The 20,779-nt window shown below is 35.6% G+C and overlaps 1 protein-coding gene across 1 annotated transcript in view; it reads right to left on the reverse strand.

The window, feature by feature from the left end:
- The window catches only part of LOC128229711 (bifunctional coenzyme A synthase-like), a 38,385-nt gene that overhangs the window by 14,664 nt on the left and 2,942 nt on the right, over positions 1–20,779 (reverse strand). Inside the window, exons 4-6 of the mRNA XM_052941517.1 lie at positions 18,360–18,601; positions 16,366–16,497; positions 2,041–2,167 (exon numbers count right to left, since the gene is read on the reverse strand). Coding sequence (XP_052797477.1) covers positions 2,041–2,167; positions 16,366–16,497; positions 18,360–18,601 — 501 coding nt within the window. The remainder of the gene's footprint in view (positions 1–2,040; positions 2,168–16,365; positions 16,498–18,359; positions 18,602–20,779) is intronic.

Consider the following 20,779-nt stretch of genomic DNA (forward strand, 5'->3'; position numbering starts at 1 on the left):
ATACTGCCATCCTTGACCACTGGTTAATGTGATGAATGGTCGTTAGAAATTCCGATCTAACACCTCTATGATACTGCCATTCTTGACCACTGGTTAATGTGATGAACGGTCGTTAGAAATTCCGATCTAACACCTCTATGATACTGCCATCCTTGACCACTGGTTAATGTGATGAATGGTCGTTAGAAATTCCGATCTAACACCTCTATGATACTGCCATCCTTGACCACTGGTTAATGTGATGAATGGTCGTTAGAAATTCCGATCTAACACCTCTATGATACTGCCATCCTTGACCATTGGTTAATGTGATGAATGGTCCTTAGAAATTCCGATCTAACACCTCTATGATACTGCCATCCTTGACCATTGGTTAATGTGATGAATGGTCCTTAGAAATTCCGATCTAACACCTCTATGATACTGCCATCCTTGACCACTGGTTAATGTGATGAACGGTCGTTAGAAATTCCGATCTAACACCTCTATGATACTGCCATCCTTGACCACTGGTTAATGTGATGAATGGTCGTTAGAAATTCCGATCTAACACCTCTATGATACTGCCATCCTTGACCACTGGTTAATGTGATGAATGGTCGTTAGAAATTCCGATCTAACACCTCTATGATACTGCCATTCTTGACCACTGGTTAATGTGATGAATGGTCGTTAGAAATTCCGATCTAACACCTCTATGATACTGCCATCCTTGACCATTGGTTAATGTGATAAATGGTCGTTAGAAATTCCGATCTAACACCTCTATGATACTGCCATCCTTGACCATTGGTTAATGTGATGAATGGTCGTTAGAAATTCCGATCGAACACCTCTATGATACTGCCATCCTTGACCATTGGTTAATGTGATGAATGGTCGTTAGAAATTCCGATCTAACACCTCTATGATACTGCCATCCTTGACCATTGGTTAATGTGATGAATGGTCGTAAGAATTTCCTATCTAACACCTCTATGATACTGCCATCCTTGACCATTGGTTAATGTGATGAATGGTCGTAAGAATTTCCGATCTAACACCTCTATGATACTGCCATCCTTGACCATTGGTTAATGTGATGAATGGTCGTTAGAAATTCCGATCTAACACTTAACATACACATAGGTCTCTAGATGTTGCAATGACAAAAGGCAATAGATCACCTACAAGCATTTCAAGCTATTTATTACCCAAATGCTGGGACGAGAAACAGCAAACGCTCAAAATACCGTAACCTGTATTTTATGGGGCACAAGATAGATTATATACTATAGATAGATGCCTTAAAGAAAACATTAATTTCCTTGCATAACTAGTATTATGTTAACCTCATTTGACTAAAAAAATTATAACAAACAAAAAAGTGTATGAATTTTGTACATATAAAAAAAATCTAAGCGTTAATGAATGAGGCAAGTTATTAATAGCTACGTGGCCACAAATTATCAAGAAAAAGCGTCAAAATATCGCTATTTCTTATCTTTACACAAACAATAAGGTTCTTTTAGTTTTGATCATTAACGTGAAATGAATAATCTAGTGTTAACCAATTTTATGTCCCTTTTACGTATAATTAATTATAATAACACAAGTGTACCTCGGCATTGCATGTCAGTAACAAAGCGTCACGTTCACGATACTGTGAAATAATTATTATGAACTCGTGATAAGCGTTTGCTTATTTGAGTTTGTCAAGGTCTGCCCGCGTCCATCGGCGACGTTAAGGCTTGACCAGCCGTGGCGCCATCACTACTACTTAAATTGAGTTTAAATGCCAAAAGTGACATGAGATAGAGGTGAAAGCAAATCGCAGTCAAATGTAGACATTAGAAGCCTTGCAGAAACAAAATGAAATACAAGAGTGGATGCGATAACCTAGTTCTTTGCAAAGAGCTCCCTTGATCTTTAACATGCTAGGTGTAGAGCACCTATACACGGAAGACAACTGTCCTGATTGAACCAGTACTGAGTACACCATTTTTCCCAGTACTTCCCTTTAAATGACGAGCGCTACAAGTCATAAACATTTCTCGTTACCCAATTTATCACAGTCGACGATGCGTGCCCCCTGTCCCTCCAACCTTTTACACACTGACGATTTGCCACTGGCTATTCCTCCAGTCAAGCCAAGTATGTACGGCCTGGTCGGAATGTTAGGCTTCACCTGAAATATTAACGTTATAAATTTATTTTAAAATGTCTAAGAAGATAGAAAGTATCCTTTATAATTATTTGTTTGTATATCTTAATCAAACATAATATATTAATTTTAAATTATTTTGTTATATAAAAGTAAGAATACCATTAAATAGACAAGGGCTGGTATTCAGTTTTGGTCTTAATTGGATCTAAGAACGATGTAGCTAATCGGACTACTAGTTATTAATAACTGACCAATAGAGTGAATGAAATCAATTATGTATGACCCTAAGAATAACATAAGTTGTGTATTGAATACCACCCCAGAACTTTGTGTTTTTAAAGAAGCTTTGTGTTTAAGGCGAAACATGTCGAGTGTGGAAGATTAGCGTTGTTTCTGTTCACCCTCTTCTTATTTGATTATTATAATGCTTATAGTCATATCCTAAAGTACTACTATTTCATATTTTATAGTTAATATAACCTGTTATTTCACAACGTTGTTGGCGTACATCGGGAATTTGTTAATTTTTTGCAACTCAATGCTTCATGAAATTTGTTATAGAAATATGATTGTTGATATTCTTATATGACAAGAAAGGCAAAACTGTCGCCCAAATAGTAAATGGGATTGCATGTAGGTTTATTAATTAGTATAAATTTAATTCGACATATAACAATAGAAAACATCACAAAAACGTCAAGTAAGATGTAACATAATTTACCAATGCGCATTGTTTAGCGGCTTGGTAAATTAATAAAATTATTTTTTTCGGCCAAAAAAGAAGACTCGGTGACGTGACGTCAACTATATATGACGTAGTTTTAATCATATGCAGTTCAAGATTTCCGGTAAAAAACGGCAAGCGAAAGACATATCAAGTTGAAAAAGTAAGATTTTATGTTTTCCCGCGACCAGATTTGTTAAAACTTCTGTATTTTGTTTATCTATTGTATGTTTTCTATAATATTTATGTCGACAAAAAGTACATTAATTCAACCTTTTAATTAGTAAGTGTTTGTCCTATTTTGACTCTGATTTTAGCGTTTATTATATGTATACTTTAATCTAGCCGCGAAGTCACACGTGTCAAAAAATGCCAAAAAATAAATTAACGAAGTTGTAACTTGCCGAAATATTTAAAGAAATATGCATTTGTATATAAAGCTGCAACTGCAGTCTAAAAGTACATAAAATTGACTACAAATTGGTGTGCATTTGTCTTAAGTGGAATATAAACTGAATTTAACACTTGAAAATTGCAAAATCTAGCCACGATGTCACAGCCTTTGATATTAATGTGATGTCGACGTTACGTTTGAAAACTCAATAATGTTTACGTATACGATTATATACGAACATTACAATATAATTCACTCATAACTTATTTGTTTAGAATTAAATTAAAATGAATAATGTATAAATACTTTCATCTCCACTATTAAGATGAAGTTCGAAACTGGAGCAGAAAAAATAGCATACTATCGAAAAACACCTCAAGTAATCTATGCAACGTTAAAACGGTTAGAAATGACGATAACGTCGGTTACGCTAATGTACGCCAACATCTAGTGATTTCCAAAATAGATATCACATCAAAACGAAACACTGATACTATGTACACTATCAATTCATTTTCCATATGTGTAACCCAACATAATCCTAAAAAGTATAATTTTCCTCTATTTGCTCTACCTACCAAATTGTTTGTGTCTGCTGTTTTTTTTCACTGATTAAAACAGATATCCAATTGCCTTTGGTTGTTACTTTTTTTGGTTGTAAGAAATGACAATCCAGTTTGCTTCGGATTTGAAGTAGGGAGGGCTCTCAAATGAGTGCAGCTTTAAAACAGGAAAGTAATATTTTCCAATATTTCCGCTTTCTTTTCCGAATTTGTACCATAAACAGGGTGAGGAATCACGTGACTTAAAAGGGTTCTCACATAGGTCACCACGGGTCACAAAATATGTAAACAAAGAAGTAGGTGACGTTAACTTCTGAACAGAAAAGATGAAGCGAATATGTCTTCGACTAAACATGACCATGCTATTTTCTGCTGCTACACGTGCGAAATATGGTTGGTTGATTTGCTTGTAGTTTAATGATGACATTTTCGGCCAAATTCCAGCGTTGGATCGTCTTACAAAATTCCGTCAAATTGAATTATTGGCCAAGGATTGCATCATTATACACATGTACATGTAATACTAAAAACCTTGAGACCAATTTGAAAAACCCGTTATAAGTCACGTGATTCCCCACCCTGATGTACAGGTGCATACATCGTTTCCAAAAAGTAGCCTTGTTATCTTTGTTTTTTATCTTTAAGGTGGAAACAGCTTGGAAACTGCTCACGGAAAGATTACCTGTGTCACATGAGGGAAACACAACTGTGGCTAAATCAAATATATAAACTGATAAAAACGAGGATGTTTCAATCATAAATGTGATGGGATGTTTTGCGGTGCTTGACGCGGACGTGCTTTCATAAAGAAAACGTGCCTGTTCAATATAATGTTCGTCATTTTTGTCAAAGCCTTTGGGTCGTTGAAGTGCAAAACTCTTTAATCTTGGTCATAACACAGAAGCTGTTTTTAGGTAAACCGTTCATCATAAGGAGATTGCATGGAGGGGTTCGTGCATTTTAGATATCAACATCGAGATTAGTTCTGTGTTTAACTTATCTTGATTAACCATTATATTATTTCTGCTAAGTTTACATTATTATATAAATGGAAGGTAATAAATCAAACAAAAAATAATAAGATAATATAGCTATTTTATAAAAAAACAAACATAATGCCTATATAAAAAAACTCTCGGTGAACATTTTAAATAAAAAATTAAACATAAGTTTTTGCTTAAAAAATGAAATTTGACCTGGCCCAAATTTCTCGAAACTTCTTAAGTCCTTTATAACTGGATTAAGCTAAGCTCGCTATTTTTCTTTGTCTTTCATTGGCGTAATATTAATTTCTTTAAGAGTTATAAGACTTTAAATAGGAATTACCTATATGATTATCACAATTATCAATATTTCATTTACCAAAATCACATATAAGTATATTTTTGTCTTATTAAAATAAGCTACTCAAGCTTTTTAAACTTCTTAAGTCCATTATAAAACGATTAAGCTTAGCTCAATATTTTTGGTTTACAATAAATTGCGTAATATTAACTTCTTTTTATACTCTGGGTAGGAATTATCATTACGAAAAGCACATTAAACCATTTTTCATTTATCAAAATTCAATTTAAGTATTATTTTGGCTAATTAAAATAAGCTACTAAAGCCTTTAAAGTTTAAGAAGTTTCGAGAAATTGGGGCCAGTAGCCTTTTTATTTATGATGGATGGCTTACATTAAGATATTCAAATGCTGATTGGCGCACATGTAGGAGAGACAATACGCGCATTTATAGGAAGTCTCATAAATCAGGCTTTATTAAAAGCTGCACTCTCACAGATTGACCGTTTTTACAACTTTGTTTATTTTTTTTGTCTTGTCTTGGAATGAGCAAATTTGTGCGTAAATATCTGCAAACCAGTAATATAAGATTGCTGACAAAAGATCAGATCGCAGATTTCCATATTTCCGTTCGAAAATGTTTTATGGCTTAAAGCGTTTCTAGCGGTTTAAGGAAAATGCATAAAACATCAATTTTTGAACTTAAATATGTAAACCTGCGATCTGATTTTTTATCAGCAGTCTTAAATAACTGGTTTCCATGCATTTCGCATAAATTTGCTAGTTTAAAGACAAAAATATATATATATATATAAGTTGTCAAAACGTTTCATCTGTGAGAGTGCAGCTTTAATTAGTATTGGGTGGTTTAAAAATGCACGCTAACTCACTAAAAAGATTTACCACAATTAATAACATTGTTTTAAAATTCCAAAAAGGTGATTAAAAGTCAGGAAATAAAATGGTTATTATGAATGATACCGAGTTAAATTTGAAAGAAATGAGCATAAAACACGGTATTTCTACCTTATTAGACTATAGTAGTACACAGTTAATATTTTAGCATTCACCAATCATTTAATGTTTTAGCGCTTTCCGCTATTACATTCACGGTTACAATCTTATCAGTAGTAAATATATTCCATAAATGCATTATTTAGTATATTATATAAAGTAGTTCAAGGTTTATCAGTCAAAATTTATGTTTGTTATACTTTGTATGCATTGATTTTAAATAAGAGTTTCACTTTAAACAGTATTTATTGTATATAAGAACATTAAGCAGAGACATAAATTACATACATGATAAGAAAGGATTATTGAGGTACCTTAGAGCTTATATTTATACCTACCTCCTTTTTTTTTGGGGGGGGGGATATTTTTAATACGTTTTGAGTTATGCCCCTTGATCAAATGGGGATCAAAACACAGACGAGTGCATTCGGAACTCCTCGGCCATTTTTATCGAAAACAACCTCGGATGTATGCCGGTACATCAGAAGAAGTAGTTCGTAAAATTTTGAATTATATCATTAATTAAATGTAGTGTTTTAGCTTGTATTTATTGATCTTAGTTAACATTGATTGCCTTTAGAGCGTTTTTTTGCAAACATAATTAAGGTTCCGAAGAGTTAAGTCATTAAGTTTTCACTGCTAAATTAAATTACTACGCGATCTACTTGCAGCGGACTTAAACAAACTGATTTAAAGCGAATTCAAGATGGAAACTATTGTTCTCAAGATCATCTGTCACGAAGGTCTCAATATTTCAATGAAGAATGGCAATGTTCTTGTCTAGTTTAATATCATGCATTAATACACCTTATATCTTCCACAAGTACACCGATCAATCTTAGTCATAATTATAGAAATTGGAAATAATGATTGTTGTAAAGAAACGAATGCATCTTGAAAGGCAACGAATGCATTAATCATGTAAAACATCACTGACATTCCTAGTCCACGTTGCCTGAATGGAAGGAAACAAAGGGTCCCGTTTTGAGTAATCAATGCATGATGAAGGATAGAAAAAAGGGTCCCGTTTCTTGTAATCAATGCATGATGAAGGATAGAAAAAAGGGTCCCGTTTCGAGTGGTCAATGTGCGATGAAGGAAGAAAACAAAAGGTCCCGTTTGGAGTAATCAATGCATGGCGAAGGAAGGAAACAAAGGGTCCCGTTTTGAGTAGTCAATGCATGACGAAGGAAGGAAACAAAGGGTCTCGTTTCTTGTAATCGGTTCATGACGAAGGAAGGAAACAAAGGGTCCCGTTTCTTGTAATCAGTGCATGGCGAAGGAAGGAAACAAAGGGTCTCGTTTCTTGTAATCAGTGCATGACGAAGGAAGGAAACAAAGGGTCTCGTTTCTTGTAATCAGTGCATGACGAAGGAAGGAAACAAAGGGTCTCGTTTCTTGTAATCAGTGCATGGCGAAGGAAGGAAACAAAGGGTCTCGTTTCTTGTAATCAATGCATGGCGAAGGAAGGAAACAAAGGGTCTCGTTTCGAGTTATCAATGCATGGCGAAGGAAGGAAACAAAGGGTTCCGTTTCGAGTAGTCAATGCATGGTGAAGGAATGAAAAAAGGGTCCCGTTTTGAGTAATCAATGCATGATGAAGGATAGAAAAAAAAGGGTCTCGTTTCTTGTAATCAATGCATGATGAAGGATAGAAAAAAGGGTCTCGTTTCTTGTAATCAATGCATGATGAAGGATAGAAAAAAGGGTCCCTTTTCTTGTAATCAATGCAAGATGAAGGAAGGAAACAAAGGGTCCCGTTTGGAGTAATCAATGCATGATGTAGGATAGAAAAAAGGGTCCCGTTTCTTGTGATCAATGCATGATGAAGGATAGAAAAAAGGGTCTCGTTTCTTGTAATCAATGCATGATGAAGGAAGGAAACAAAGGGTCCCGTTTGGAGTAATCAATGCATGATGAAGGATAGAAAAAAGGGTCTCGTTTCTTGTAATCAATGCATGATGAAGGATAGAAAAAGGGTCTCGTTTCTTGTAATCAATGCATGATGAAGGATAGAAAAAGGGTCCCGTTTCTTGTAATCAATGCATGATGAAGGAAGGAAACAAAGGGTCCCGTTTGGAGTAATCAATGCATGATGAAGGATAGAAAAAGGGTCCCGTTTCTTGTAATCAATGCATGATGAAGGATAGAAAAAAGGGCCTCGTTTCTTGTAATCAATGCATGATGAAGGATAGAAAAAAGGGTCTCGTTTCTTGTAATCAATGCATGATGAAGGATAGAAAAAAAGGGTCTCGTTTCTTGTAATCAATGCATGATGAAGGATGGAAAAAAGGGTCCCTTTTCTTGTAATCAATGCATGATGAAGGATAGAAAAAAAGGGTCTCGTTTCTTGTAATCAATGCATGATGAAGGAAGGAAACAAAGGGTCCCGTTTGGAGTAATCAATGCATGATGAAGGATAGAAAAAAGGGTCCCGTTTCTTGTAATCAATGCATGATAAAGGATAGAAAAAAAGGGTCTCGTTTCATGTAATCAATGCATGATGAAGGATAGAAAAAGGGTCCCGTTTCGAGTGGTCAATGTGCGATGAAGGAAGGAAACAAAGGGTCCCGTTTGGATTAATCAATGCATGATGAAGGATAGAAAAAAGGGTCTCGTTTCTTGTAATCAATGCATGATGAAGGATAGAAAAAAGGGTCTCGTTTCTTGTAATCAATGCATGATGAAGGATAGAAAAAGGGTCCCGTTTCGAGTGGTCAATGTGCGATGAAGGAAGGAAACAAAGGGTCCCGTTTGGAGTAATCAATGCATGACGAAGGAAAGACTCAAAGGGTCCCGTTTGGAGTAATCAATGCATGATGAAGGAAAGAAACAAAGGGTCTCGTTTCTTGTAATCAATGCATGATGAAGGATAGAAAAAGGGTCCCGTTTCGAGTGGTCAATGTGCGATGAAGGAAGAAAACAAAGGGTCCCGTTTGGAGTAATCAATGCATGATGAAGGAAAGAAACAAAGGGTCCCGTTTGGAGTAATCAATGCATGATGAAGGATAGAAACAAAGGGTCCCGTTTGGAGTAATCAATGCATGATGAAGGAAAGAAACAAAGGGTCCCGTTTGGAGTAATCAATGCATGATGAAGGATAGAAACAAAGGGTCCCGTTTGGAGTAATCAATACATGATGAAGAAAAGAAACAAAAGGTCCCGTTTGGAGTAATCATTGCATGATGAAGGAAAGAAACAAAGGGTCCCGTTTGGAGTAATCAATGCATGATGAAGGAAAGAAACAAAGGGTCCCGTTTGGAGTAATCAATGCATGATGAAGGATAGAAAAAAGGGTCCCGTTTCTTGTGATCAATGCATGATGAAGGAAAGAAACAAAGGGTCCCGTTTGGAGTAATCAATGCATGATGAAGGAAAGAAACAAAGGGTACCGTTTAGAGTAATCAATGCATGACGAAGAAAGGAAAAAAGGGTCCCGTTTCGAGTAATCAATGCATGATGAAGAGTCATGACAAACCCATCAATTACAGAAACGGCAAACAAGATAATGAATGCTGTAGTGTGTCTGCAAACATAATTTCTCCGATGTTTTTAAATGGGATGACTCAATTACCAACATCTGTATAAACAAAACTTAGCTTGAACATTGCAATGTAAATAAAATGGACATGCAGATCGACTTAAAGCAATGTGGTACTGTTTAATCATGATGGATCTAACTCTAAATCAAACAACGATAACACACACACACATACGCACACACAATTGCTCTTAAGCACCTCAAACACCACATTTCAAATGAACCCTTATACGCTATACATTATTCAACTCAACTCACCTCAACTTTATTCAGCACATAAAGGCCTCCGGCCCAAAATACATACTATAATATATACATCATTAATTACAATACAGTGGTGTCATTGCTTAATACAAATTATATAAAAAATTCAATCCGCCATTTTTAACAAGCAAAAATTAATATTGCCACTTGTCTAATAACAAAACTTTTATCTGACTGTAGGAGTCTGTAAAAGGCATGTAGGTCAGATCGACCCGTGTACCAGCTATATAAAAACTGATTTCTTACAGTAGAGAACCTCGGACATATGAAAAACGCATGAAATTCATCTTCTAGTAAAAGCCTGTTCTCGTTATTCTATTATGGTCTATCGTGCACTTACCATTGAATTGTCATTCTGGTTTACTGGATACATTATTATATAATCGAACCCCGTTGCCTCGAACTCCCAGGGACCGGCGAGAATATCTCGAACTTCGGGAAATTCGAGCTTAGCGGAAATGCTTACAAACTCCCAGGGGACCGGCGAAAATACCTCGTGCTTTGGGAAATTTGAGCTTAGTGGAAATGCTTACAAACTCCCAGGGGACCGTCGAAAATACCTCGTGCTTTGGGAAATTCGAGCTTAGCGGAAATGCTTACAAACTCCCAGGGGACCGGCGAATCTACCTCGTGCTTTGGGAAATTCGAGCTTAGCGGAAATGCTTACAAACTCCCAGGGGACCGGCGAAAATACCTCGTGCTTTGGGAAATTTGAGCTGAGCGGGAATGCTTACACTCAGTAGAAAGAAATCGGTCCTTTACATCCAGTTCGAGCCATCGAGCCAAGCGAGTTCGAGTCAACAGGGCTCATTTGTATACAGTTTGATTCTTGAAAACTTTACCACTTTAACCTGTGCTCGAGTGCGTCACCAAGTTTTGTTTATCATTTCTGCCAATAAACAATCATAGAGAAATATTATTTTTCACCCTTAGAATGCATTTGCCGGATATAAAACAGCAGCTGTCGTTCTGTGAAAATTAACACCGTATTTAGCCCAAAGAGAATGTCCTTCGGGATCTTCAATCCAGAAGACCGCTTGAAATTGACAATGTTGCACTTAACAGAAGCATACTTAATTTATTGTTAATATGCAGCACCGTAAGCGATGTTGTTAATTGACATTCAAAATAAATATCAATTGTAAATGTCTTAGACGTCAATACCTTAAAATCATTTTATAATCAACAGGATTGCGTTCCATTGTCGAGAACTTTTATTTTCATAAATCATTTCTTGTTTTCTGCGATTTCCGAGCTAAGTTAAACATATTCTGTTCGCCCCATTACGCTGCCTTTCAATATTAATTGAAAAGGGAAAGAGGGTCGATCAATAGCATTCGCGACAGTGGTATTAAATTTCGTTCATATACAGTCGACCCCCGTTGGCTCGAACTCGTTTGGCTCGAGTTGGTCGGTGGCTCGAACTGGATGTAAAGGACCGGTGTCTTTAAACTGAAAGTAAATATTCCCGCCTAGCTCGAAATTTCCGATGCTGGAAGTATTATCGCCGGTCCCTGGAAGTTCGAGCCAACGGGGGTCGATTGTATTAGCACAACACCAAAAAACTTTAAAGTAATTGCTTTTGGCTTCTTTCAAAGGAATCACTGGACGTGTCAATATCGTTTACATGTTCTTTACAAGAGCAGGCAGGCACGATCCTTCTGTTTGTATTCTCAGCTATGCAAACGATATAACTGAACGAGTATCTGAGTTATAGGACTTTCTTCACGGTATTTATATAAAAACATTCAGAAAATAATTGAAACTGTTTAAGTAGATATTAAACTGCATGCAAGCGATAAACAATTTAGAATTCGTTGCTAAATCAAAGAAGTCGAAGTTTATGGCAGTATGTTCAGGTAAATGACTGCACGTTATTTTTATAACGACTCGATTTTCACTGCATGGCGACCCGTGCTAACTTGTGGACCTGAAGTGATACGCTACCCAACGCTATAGATAAATCGTCCAAAAAATATTGTATACAGCTAGCACACAAATGTAATACTTATGATTTAATGTTATCACGAATTGCACCTAGCATTAAGTTTTGTGGCATTTTTAGCGTTCACTCGGAAACGTAAACCGCCCCTCACAGCAGTAAATAACAGAAGTATGGTGAATAATTTCAATTCCGTTCCAAATCAAAGGTACCTGTCAACAGTCCCACCAGGAGATTCCGCCTCTCTGCACACTACATTAAACTCATTGCTTAAGATTAGTTTCTGAGAAGGATTAACATTGAACGCTGGTTGAACATTAATTCCGATACAGATGTACTAGTCAAAGAAATGAGAAAGGGATAAACAAGTTCTAAATTCAGTTCCTAAATCTAGATGGCGATCGTAACGTTGATTCCAAACGTATCTTATTTACTGGGTTTAGCACTGTTGCTATACATACAGAAATGCCTATGTATAACGTACATGAGAGGGAACAGTTATAACTTCCGTTACGCTACTGAACTTTATTCTACAAACCGATACATGCAGTGTGCAAGCCGATGTGATCGCGATGCAAAATGCTTCTCGTTTGCTTTTAGTAGTTCGGGTGGAGCTTGCTATTTAGGCAAATATTACGACAACAGTGATCCGCCTATGACGTTGCCAGAAGATAGTCGGGTTTACGTCGTAAATGTAAGAACTAAAATCATTTAGTTTTTCTACTACTATTTCACTTTAAAGTATAACGATGTTGTAACGAAGTGTCAGGCATTCTCTTTACTACTATTTCACTTTTAAGTATAAATATGTTGTAACGAAGTGTCAGGCATTCTCTATGTTACTATTTCGCTTTTAAGTATAACGATGTTGTAACGAAGTATAACGATGTAGTAACGAAGTGTCAGGCATTCTCTATGCTACTACTTCGCTTTTAAGTATAACGATGTTGTAACGAAGTGTCAGGCATTCTCTATGTTACTATTTCGCTTTTAAGTATAAAGATGTAGTAACGAAGTGTCAGGCATTCTCTATGTTACTATTTCGCTTTTAAGTATAACGATGTTGTAACGAAGTGTCAGGCATTCTCTATGTTACTACTTCGCTTTTAAGTATAACGATGTAGTAACGAGGTGTCAGGCATTCTCTATGTTACTACTTCGCTTTTAAGTATAACGATGTAGTAACGAGGTGTCAGGCATTCTCTATGTTACTACTTCGCTTTTAAGTATAACGATGTAGTAACGAAGTGTCAGGCATTCTCTATGTTACTATTTCGCTTTTAAGTATAACGATGTAGTAACGAAGTGTCAGGCATTCTCTATGTTACTACTTCACTTTTAAGTATAACGATGTTGTAACGAAGTGCCAGGCATTCTCTATGTTACTATTTCGCTTTCAAGTATAACGATGTTGTAACGAAGTGTCAGGCATTCTCTATGCTACTATTTCGCTTTTAAGATAAAGTATAACGATGTTGTAACGAAGTGTCAGGCATTCTCTATGCTACTATTTCGCTTTTAAGTATAACGATGTTGTAACGAAGTGAAAGGCATTATCTCTATTACGTTTTACATAAAATTTATTCACAATTGACAAAACAATTATAAGGTCATTTAAATACGCTTCCATTGCGTTATGATTGTTACAGCATTGTATTTAACAAAGTAAGCTCGGATTGTTTAGAATATGCTTGGAAAGTAACATTAAAACTGGACGCAACATTTACAAAACGGTTCGAACCTCTATACCCAAGAACTAGGTTAATAAAATAAATTGTTTAATAGTCCTATCTTCATCTTTTTAAAATCCGTTCGTGGTGGTTTGGCCTCGAATGCGATGACATGGAAGATGAAAGTACAGGTGTATTCATTTTATAAGCGTCATTTAAGACGTCGTTTGTGGTTGTTACGGATCCCATGACATGGAGCGAAGCCAAAGTGTACTGCGAAGAGAACCACTGGGGTCTTGCAGCTATCTTGGACGAGTCATACCAACCAGTACTTGAGGCAGCCATTCAGGCAAGCGGATACTCCGGGGATATGTGGATCGGGGCAAACCGAAAGGCGTCCCAAGGTAACACATTTGCTTAGTATAACCAAAAATGTTAAAGATGCACACTTACTCTTAAATAAGATGTACCATATGTTTAAATTTACCGAAAAGGATGAATAAATATCGTGGTTGTCTACCACGTAACTACCTGTAAAATTAAAAATAGCGTCGGTATGTTTACCTGTACCAATAAACAGTAGATATGATTTAAACTGGGAAACCAGTATGCGCTATTTTTAAACGGGGAAACTCAGATGAGACAGGAACATGAGCGTTGTGTTTATTCTTCTAGCTCGCATTGACAATTTTAGGCTGGTTTTGAGGAAATACTGTATTTGCCGATTGTTTTACCATCTGGTGCTTAGTCCCTTTAAATGACGAAGAGTGATTTTATGAGACTTTTGTTAAGCCTTTTGTGGTTCTAGTATTTGGAACGCTATTGAAAGCGCAATTATTTATCAACTCTAGGTTGGGAATGGAGGTTGCCTGAGGGACAAACAGAGAACATCACGTGGTTCAACTGGCAACCAATGGAGCCGTCTGAGGGTGAAAACTGCATACAAGTGTTCGGTCAGGTCCTTAACTTTACGTGGGACGATACGAGCTGCAGCAACACACTGGCGTTCGTGTGTAGCGTTTAAACTGTAGAAGCTTGACGAATTTCTACCTGAACGAGAACATATTTGGTTGAATGTTTATTGTGCTGGTTTTACAAGTTATTCTATGGTGAATCAATTCTTTTTTGCTCATTTGATGATTTTACTCTACTAATTGTAAGAAACTCACTTATCAACAAAAGAGTATCAATACAAAAAAATAGTTATTGTAACATATTCTAAATATTTTTCAAAACATGTTGTAGAGTTTATAATGTTAAAAACCATAACATTATGTTCGACATTGAATTGTAATACTTTCATTTGTTAAAAACAATTTGGTATGCAGAAAAAAAAGATAAAAAATGATCATTTCACTCTAGAAAAACTCTATTAAATCTGTTTAAATTTACTGTATTATTGCATAACTTTCTTGACTGTATCAATGTACCGTCTTTGTTTTAAAACGCTGAAGATAAATAAAATGTGCAACGAAAGCAGAAAAGCAAATGTGACCTGTTTGGTGTCAGGGTAAAATGGTCCTATTTGTGAAAATATTCAGTGACTGCACTTAACATATTTATATAAAATATTATTTTATTTGATAAAGCCTTTCAAGAGACCATTTCAATAATGTTTTTTCCGGCGTATGGGTTGTATACATCTTGGTTAAACACTTTGATACAAACATATTTTTGAATGGCTACGGTACACGCATATTTTTTAAGCTGCACTCTCACAGATTTATCATTTTTACACTGTGACTTTTTTTATTTTTTTGTCTTGGAAATAGCTATTTTTAGCGTTAATATCTGCAAACCAATGATATATCATTGCTGACAAAAAATCAGATCGTAGATTTTCATATTTACCTTCGAAAATTAATGTTTTATGGCATTAATGCCACCAAAAATGCATTAAACATCAATTTTTGAACTTAAGTATAAAAATCAGCGATCTAATTTTTTGTCAGCAGTCTTATATAACTGGTATCAATGGATTTTCGCAAAAATGGCTCGTTCCAAGACAAAAAATAAAAATGTTGTCAAAACGTTCAATCTGTGAGAGTGCAGCTTTAAATGTTTACTTAATGTTCAAATAACTGTATAAAATAAAATGTGCAACGAAAGCAAAAAAGCGAATGTGACCTGTTTTATATCACTGTAAAATGGTCCTATTTGAGTACATATTCAGTGACTGCACCGCATAAATGTAGCAGTACCGAGTACATGTACTCAGTCAAAAACTGCAATCATTCAAGGCTGGTTGATGCTGTCGTTTGACAAATACAGTGCAAAAATATTTTTCGTATTTTTATATTTTTAATTCTCGATTATGCATACAGACGCCGTGCCATGACATACGTTCTCATAATGTGCACGGGTACCTTTGCCACAAAAGATTCGGATTCTAGCAACCATTATAAGGCGTATTTTAAAGTGATAATCGTATTTATAATCAAAATTTTACACATACATTTTAAGTGATAGACCTTCAACTACTAACTAAATAATGCATTGATGGAAAATATAAATTTCCGATGGCTAGATTGTAACCGTGTATTTAATAGCTGATCACGCACAAATATTAAATGACTGGTGTGTCCTAAACGAATTACACTGATCAACGATCGTCTCTTAAGGTAGAAATACCGTGTTTTACGCACCATTCTTGTTTATTAAACACGGTATCCTTCGTAAGAACCATTGTTTTATATATATTTATCCTTTTAGGTGAATTAAAACAATTGTATTAATTGTGGTACTGCTTATTTTGGAGGTAAAGTGCATCTTTAAACTAGTACAAATTACTACAATAAGTTATTGTAAAGCCTAGAGGCCCTACCTGAACAGGGTGAAAGAGCGTGCCTAGCAGGCGTTTTCGGAGTGAAGACGAGCTGACTTTCTCCTCTTCATACTGTGAATGACAGGAGTCTTCTAGTAGGTCTATCTTGTACACTTCCAGCTCATTCAGACCCTACAGAAATGTAACAATTAACACAGGGGCAGTGTGCGTTGCTATGCAACACGCCTACCATGCGCCTCCACCCCATTAATATACAATAAAATAAAAAAAAATACTCCCAGGCTTATCAATAATGATCATTACAATTGACAAGCCGGATACTATTTTTTTATTTATTTATTTATTTATTATTTTTTTTTGGGGGGGGGGGGTCGGAGGGGGCGTGGTCATAGGGGTGTGGCATAAAAACGCATCCTGCCCTGTGACATCTTTTGTAGACAGGTGTCTACAGCTCTGCCTGGGCCATATTATAGAAGCATTTTCAGGACTTTTATAAAAAAAATGACTACAGTGTACAATTTTGGATTGTTACATTTCTTGTACAAAACGCATGCTTTAAAATGGAGTTTTCATTTTTAGGATGAACAGAATAAACATTAAGTTTACTACTTTCACCCAGTGGGATAAAACAAAAAAAAAACGTTAAATTTAAGATTTTTTTTAGCTTAAAGGCCTAGTTTTAGGAATGTTTGGCATGATAATCCCCTGCTGTGCATCTCCTGCTAATTGCACTGGTGTCACTGTAAGGGCCAATTTTCTGTGTATTGGTTTATTGCCTCAGGGCAATTTAGGGCCCATTTCTATAATAAAACATCCAAAAATGGACAGCAGGATACTCAGATTTAAGATCTGATATAAGACAATTTGGCAATAAGATTAAGATCAATTAACAGAGGTTGTCTATAAATACACGTGTTTTTGTGGGGGGGGGGCACTTATAGAAGCCTTAAACTAGGCCTTTAAGCTGCCTCTTTCATACGGCCCTTGCTGTTAAATAATAACATTAATTAGTTACATACTTATCAATGACTTGCAGCGAACGGTTTAAGCTGGGTTCAAAGTGTTCAAACTTGCATCGATTGAGACTTTCCTCCAGTAATGGATATTCTAGAACATGTTGTTCAGTGTGGGCTTTCTGCTTAATTGCACTTTCTTTAATAATTTTTTATGATTATTCAATGAAAACTAAAGGGACAAGCCTAGTTGTGTTGTTATGAGAGTGGTCTAGTGGTATAGGTGTCCGCCTCTCACCCAAGAGGTTGTGGGTTCGATCCCCACCAGGGGTACTTTCTCATAGCCTCTCAAAAAGGACACAGTGAGTACTGGTTTCTGCCCAGGAAAGGGACTCTAGAGTGATTCTATAAGCTATCAGCTTTTGTCACAATCAAGCTAAAATAAATTAGTATAAACCAAACCTAGTAGTCTAATGGCCTAGAGAAACAAACATAATTATGAACACCACATGTATACACAAACACCACAGACAGACAACACACTCATCTAAATAAATATACCAATAAATGATTGTATTACTGCCTTGTTAAAAATACCTTTGGCTTAAACCTTAAAAGAGTTTTCTTGAATTTAAATTCAAACTTAACACATTCCCGGCACAAAAAGGTAGGCGAAGGGAAAAGCAGTAACTTATACAATTCTTTTTATTTTCATAAATTAGTTTTATCAGTACCAAGAAACATACATATGTGCTTATTAATGTTCATATGATCTTATTAACCACAATGTTATACTACATATAACCATTCAGAACACCTCGGCCATTTTCCAATGAAAACATTCTCGGATGTATGCCAGTACATCAGTAGAAGTAGTTTGTAAAATTTTGAATAATAGCTGAGATTGAGATTCTCAAGAGTGAAGTCATTGAGTCTATCTGCTTTATTGAAATTACTACACGATCTACTTCCAGCGTACTTAAACTCTAAAGATTTCTGACTTTGTAAACTGTCCATATACAACCGAGGATGTTTTCGATGGAAAATGACCAAGGTATTCCGAATGTACATATAACATACCATTTTCTTTCTCTCTGCATTGATCATTTCCCCTCCCTTCACTGTCTCCTGGCTTAAAACAATCAGCTCCATTGTAGAAGAATCTTTCATGTCATCGTTAGACTCTGCCGGTACTGTGGGACCAAAGCCATCCGTAATTGCATACATTGAATATTCCAAGCTGGGTTTGACTTCTTGAAGGAACTGTTTCACTATGTCTATTCTTGTATCTGTTGGCTGAATTAATTCATTCAGTACTTTACCTGTATAAACAACATGTATATTGTTATTAAGGTACATTTTCTGGACACAGGTACATGTCAGTGAGTTAGTGTGGTGTTACTGGAAAGTTTTGAAGTCACGGTTGTTTCAAGTTTGATATGTGACTCAATGGAGTGTTTTTGTTCCAAAATTTATCTCTTGACCTCAATCACAGGGGCAGGGTGCATTGTTTTGACACAACCCTTTGATCATGCCCCCCCACCAATTTATCAAAATATAATCCCAGGCTTAATAATAATGATGGAGGAACTGTTACTAATGACTACTTATATAAATGTTATATTTTTTTGTTGAAAGTAATCATTAGTAACAATTTGTCAACCTTTAAGAAGAAGAAAGTTTATTCAAAGAAATATATCACACACTATATATTGGAAACAGGCCAACATGACCCGTGATCAAATCAATTTAATACAATGACTTATATAGTTATACATGTATGGCGGAACAGATTGATCAACTCTATTCATATATTTATATCACAGATTTAACAACTATATCTATAGAAATTAATATAATTCTCTTAAAATATCAATTAAAAGTTATACCTTAACTTTTTGTTTTATTTGAGTTTATCAAGGTCAGCCCGCGCCCATTGGCTGCATTATGGCTTGACTCCCCCATGACACCATTACAACTTAAGTTGTGTTTTAAATGCCATAAGTGACATGAGATAGAAGTGACAGCAATTCGCTGTCAAATCCAGACATTGGAAGACTTGAAAAAACAGAGTGAGATACAAGAGATTTGTGTGCGATACCCTAGCTCTTTGCAAAGAGACCTCTTTGTTCTTTAACAAGCTGGGTGTAAAGCACCAATACACGGGATACAATTTTCCTGGGTTGAACCAGTACTGATTAAACACTTTTCCAAGCACTACCCTTTAAATGCCGAGCGTCAGGCAAGGGAGCTACTTGTACCAACTTTTAACGTCTTTTGGTATGACGCAGCCCGGGATCGAACCCATGACCTCCCGCTTCATAGGCAGACACCTTAACCACTAGGCCACAGAGACGCTTATACCTTAACTATATATCTAAAAACAATATACGGTACTACAATGATGTCATGAATTTAAATAAGTAATACACGTTACTATTTTACTCTTATATACAAATATCTTCGTTGATTAATGGCTAGTTTTTAAGGTTTTAATAGATAGATAATGTATGGAATACAAAAAATAAGCCAATACATACAATTATGCATGGTTGTCATCATGCAATAGAAGCTGGTTAATGTGTGTCAACTTATTCAGAAGCAGTTCTGTATTTTTCTACATTTACAATGTTCAAGTATGTTTGGAATTCAAATCTACCGAAAGATATATAAAACTTAGCTCTAGATGATTCATTTATGCGATTATTTTTTAATAAGATTTTGAATAAAGTTGTCTTTGACACTTTGCTTTAAACTGCACTCTCACAGATATACCGTTTTTACAACTTTTTATATTTTTTTTATCTTAGAATGAGCAAAGACTGTCACAACGCCCATTCTGTGAGAGTGCAGCTTTAAACAAGCTAATAAATGCATTATTGTGACCAACACCTTGTGCTCACCATACCTCATTGAATCCAAAACTACACAGCATGTCTCTAACACAATTCATGTATTGAGAAATAGGCATTATATCATACTATTGAGAAACAGGCATTATATCATACTATTAAGATATAGGCATTATATCATACTATTGAGAAATAGTCATTATATCATACTATTGAGAAAAAGGCATTAGATCATACCATTGAGAAATAGGCATTATATCATACTATTGAGAAAAAGGCATTAGATCATACCATTGAGAAATAGGCATTATATCATACTATTGAGAAAAAGGCATTAGATCATACCATTGAGAAATAGGCATTATATCATACTATTGAGAAAAAGGCATTAGATCATACCATTGAGAAATAGGCATTATATCATACTATTGAGAAAAAGGCATTAGATCATACCATTGAGAAATAGGCATTATATCATACTTTTGAGAAACAGGCATTATATATATATTCAACTGTTGAGAAATAGGCATTAGATCATACTACATGTATTGTGAAAAAGACATTGTACCATACTTTTGAGAAACAGGCATTATATCACACCATTCAGAAGCAGGCATAAGATCATACTAATGAGAAACAGGCATTAGA

Source organism: Mya arenaria, chromosome 4, assembly GCF_026914265.1.
Source record: "Mya arenaria isolate MELC-2E11 chromosome 4, ASM2691426v1".
Taxonomy (NCBI): domain Eukaryota; kingdom Metazoa; phylum Mollusca; class Bivalvia; order Myida; family Myidae; genus Mya; species Mya arenaria.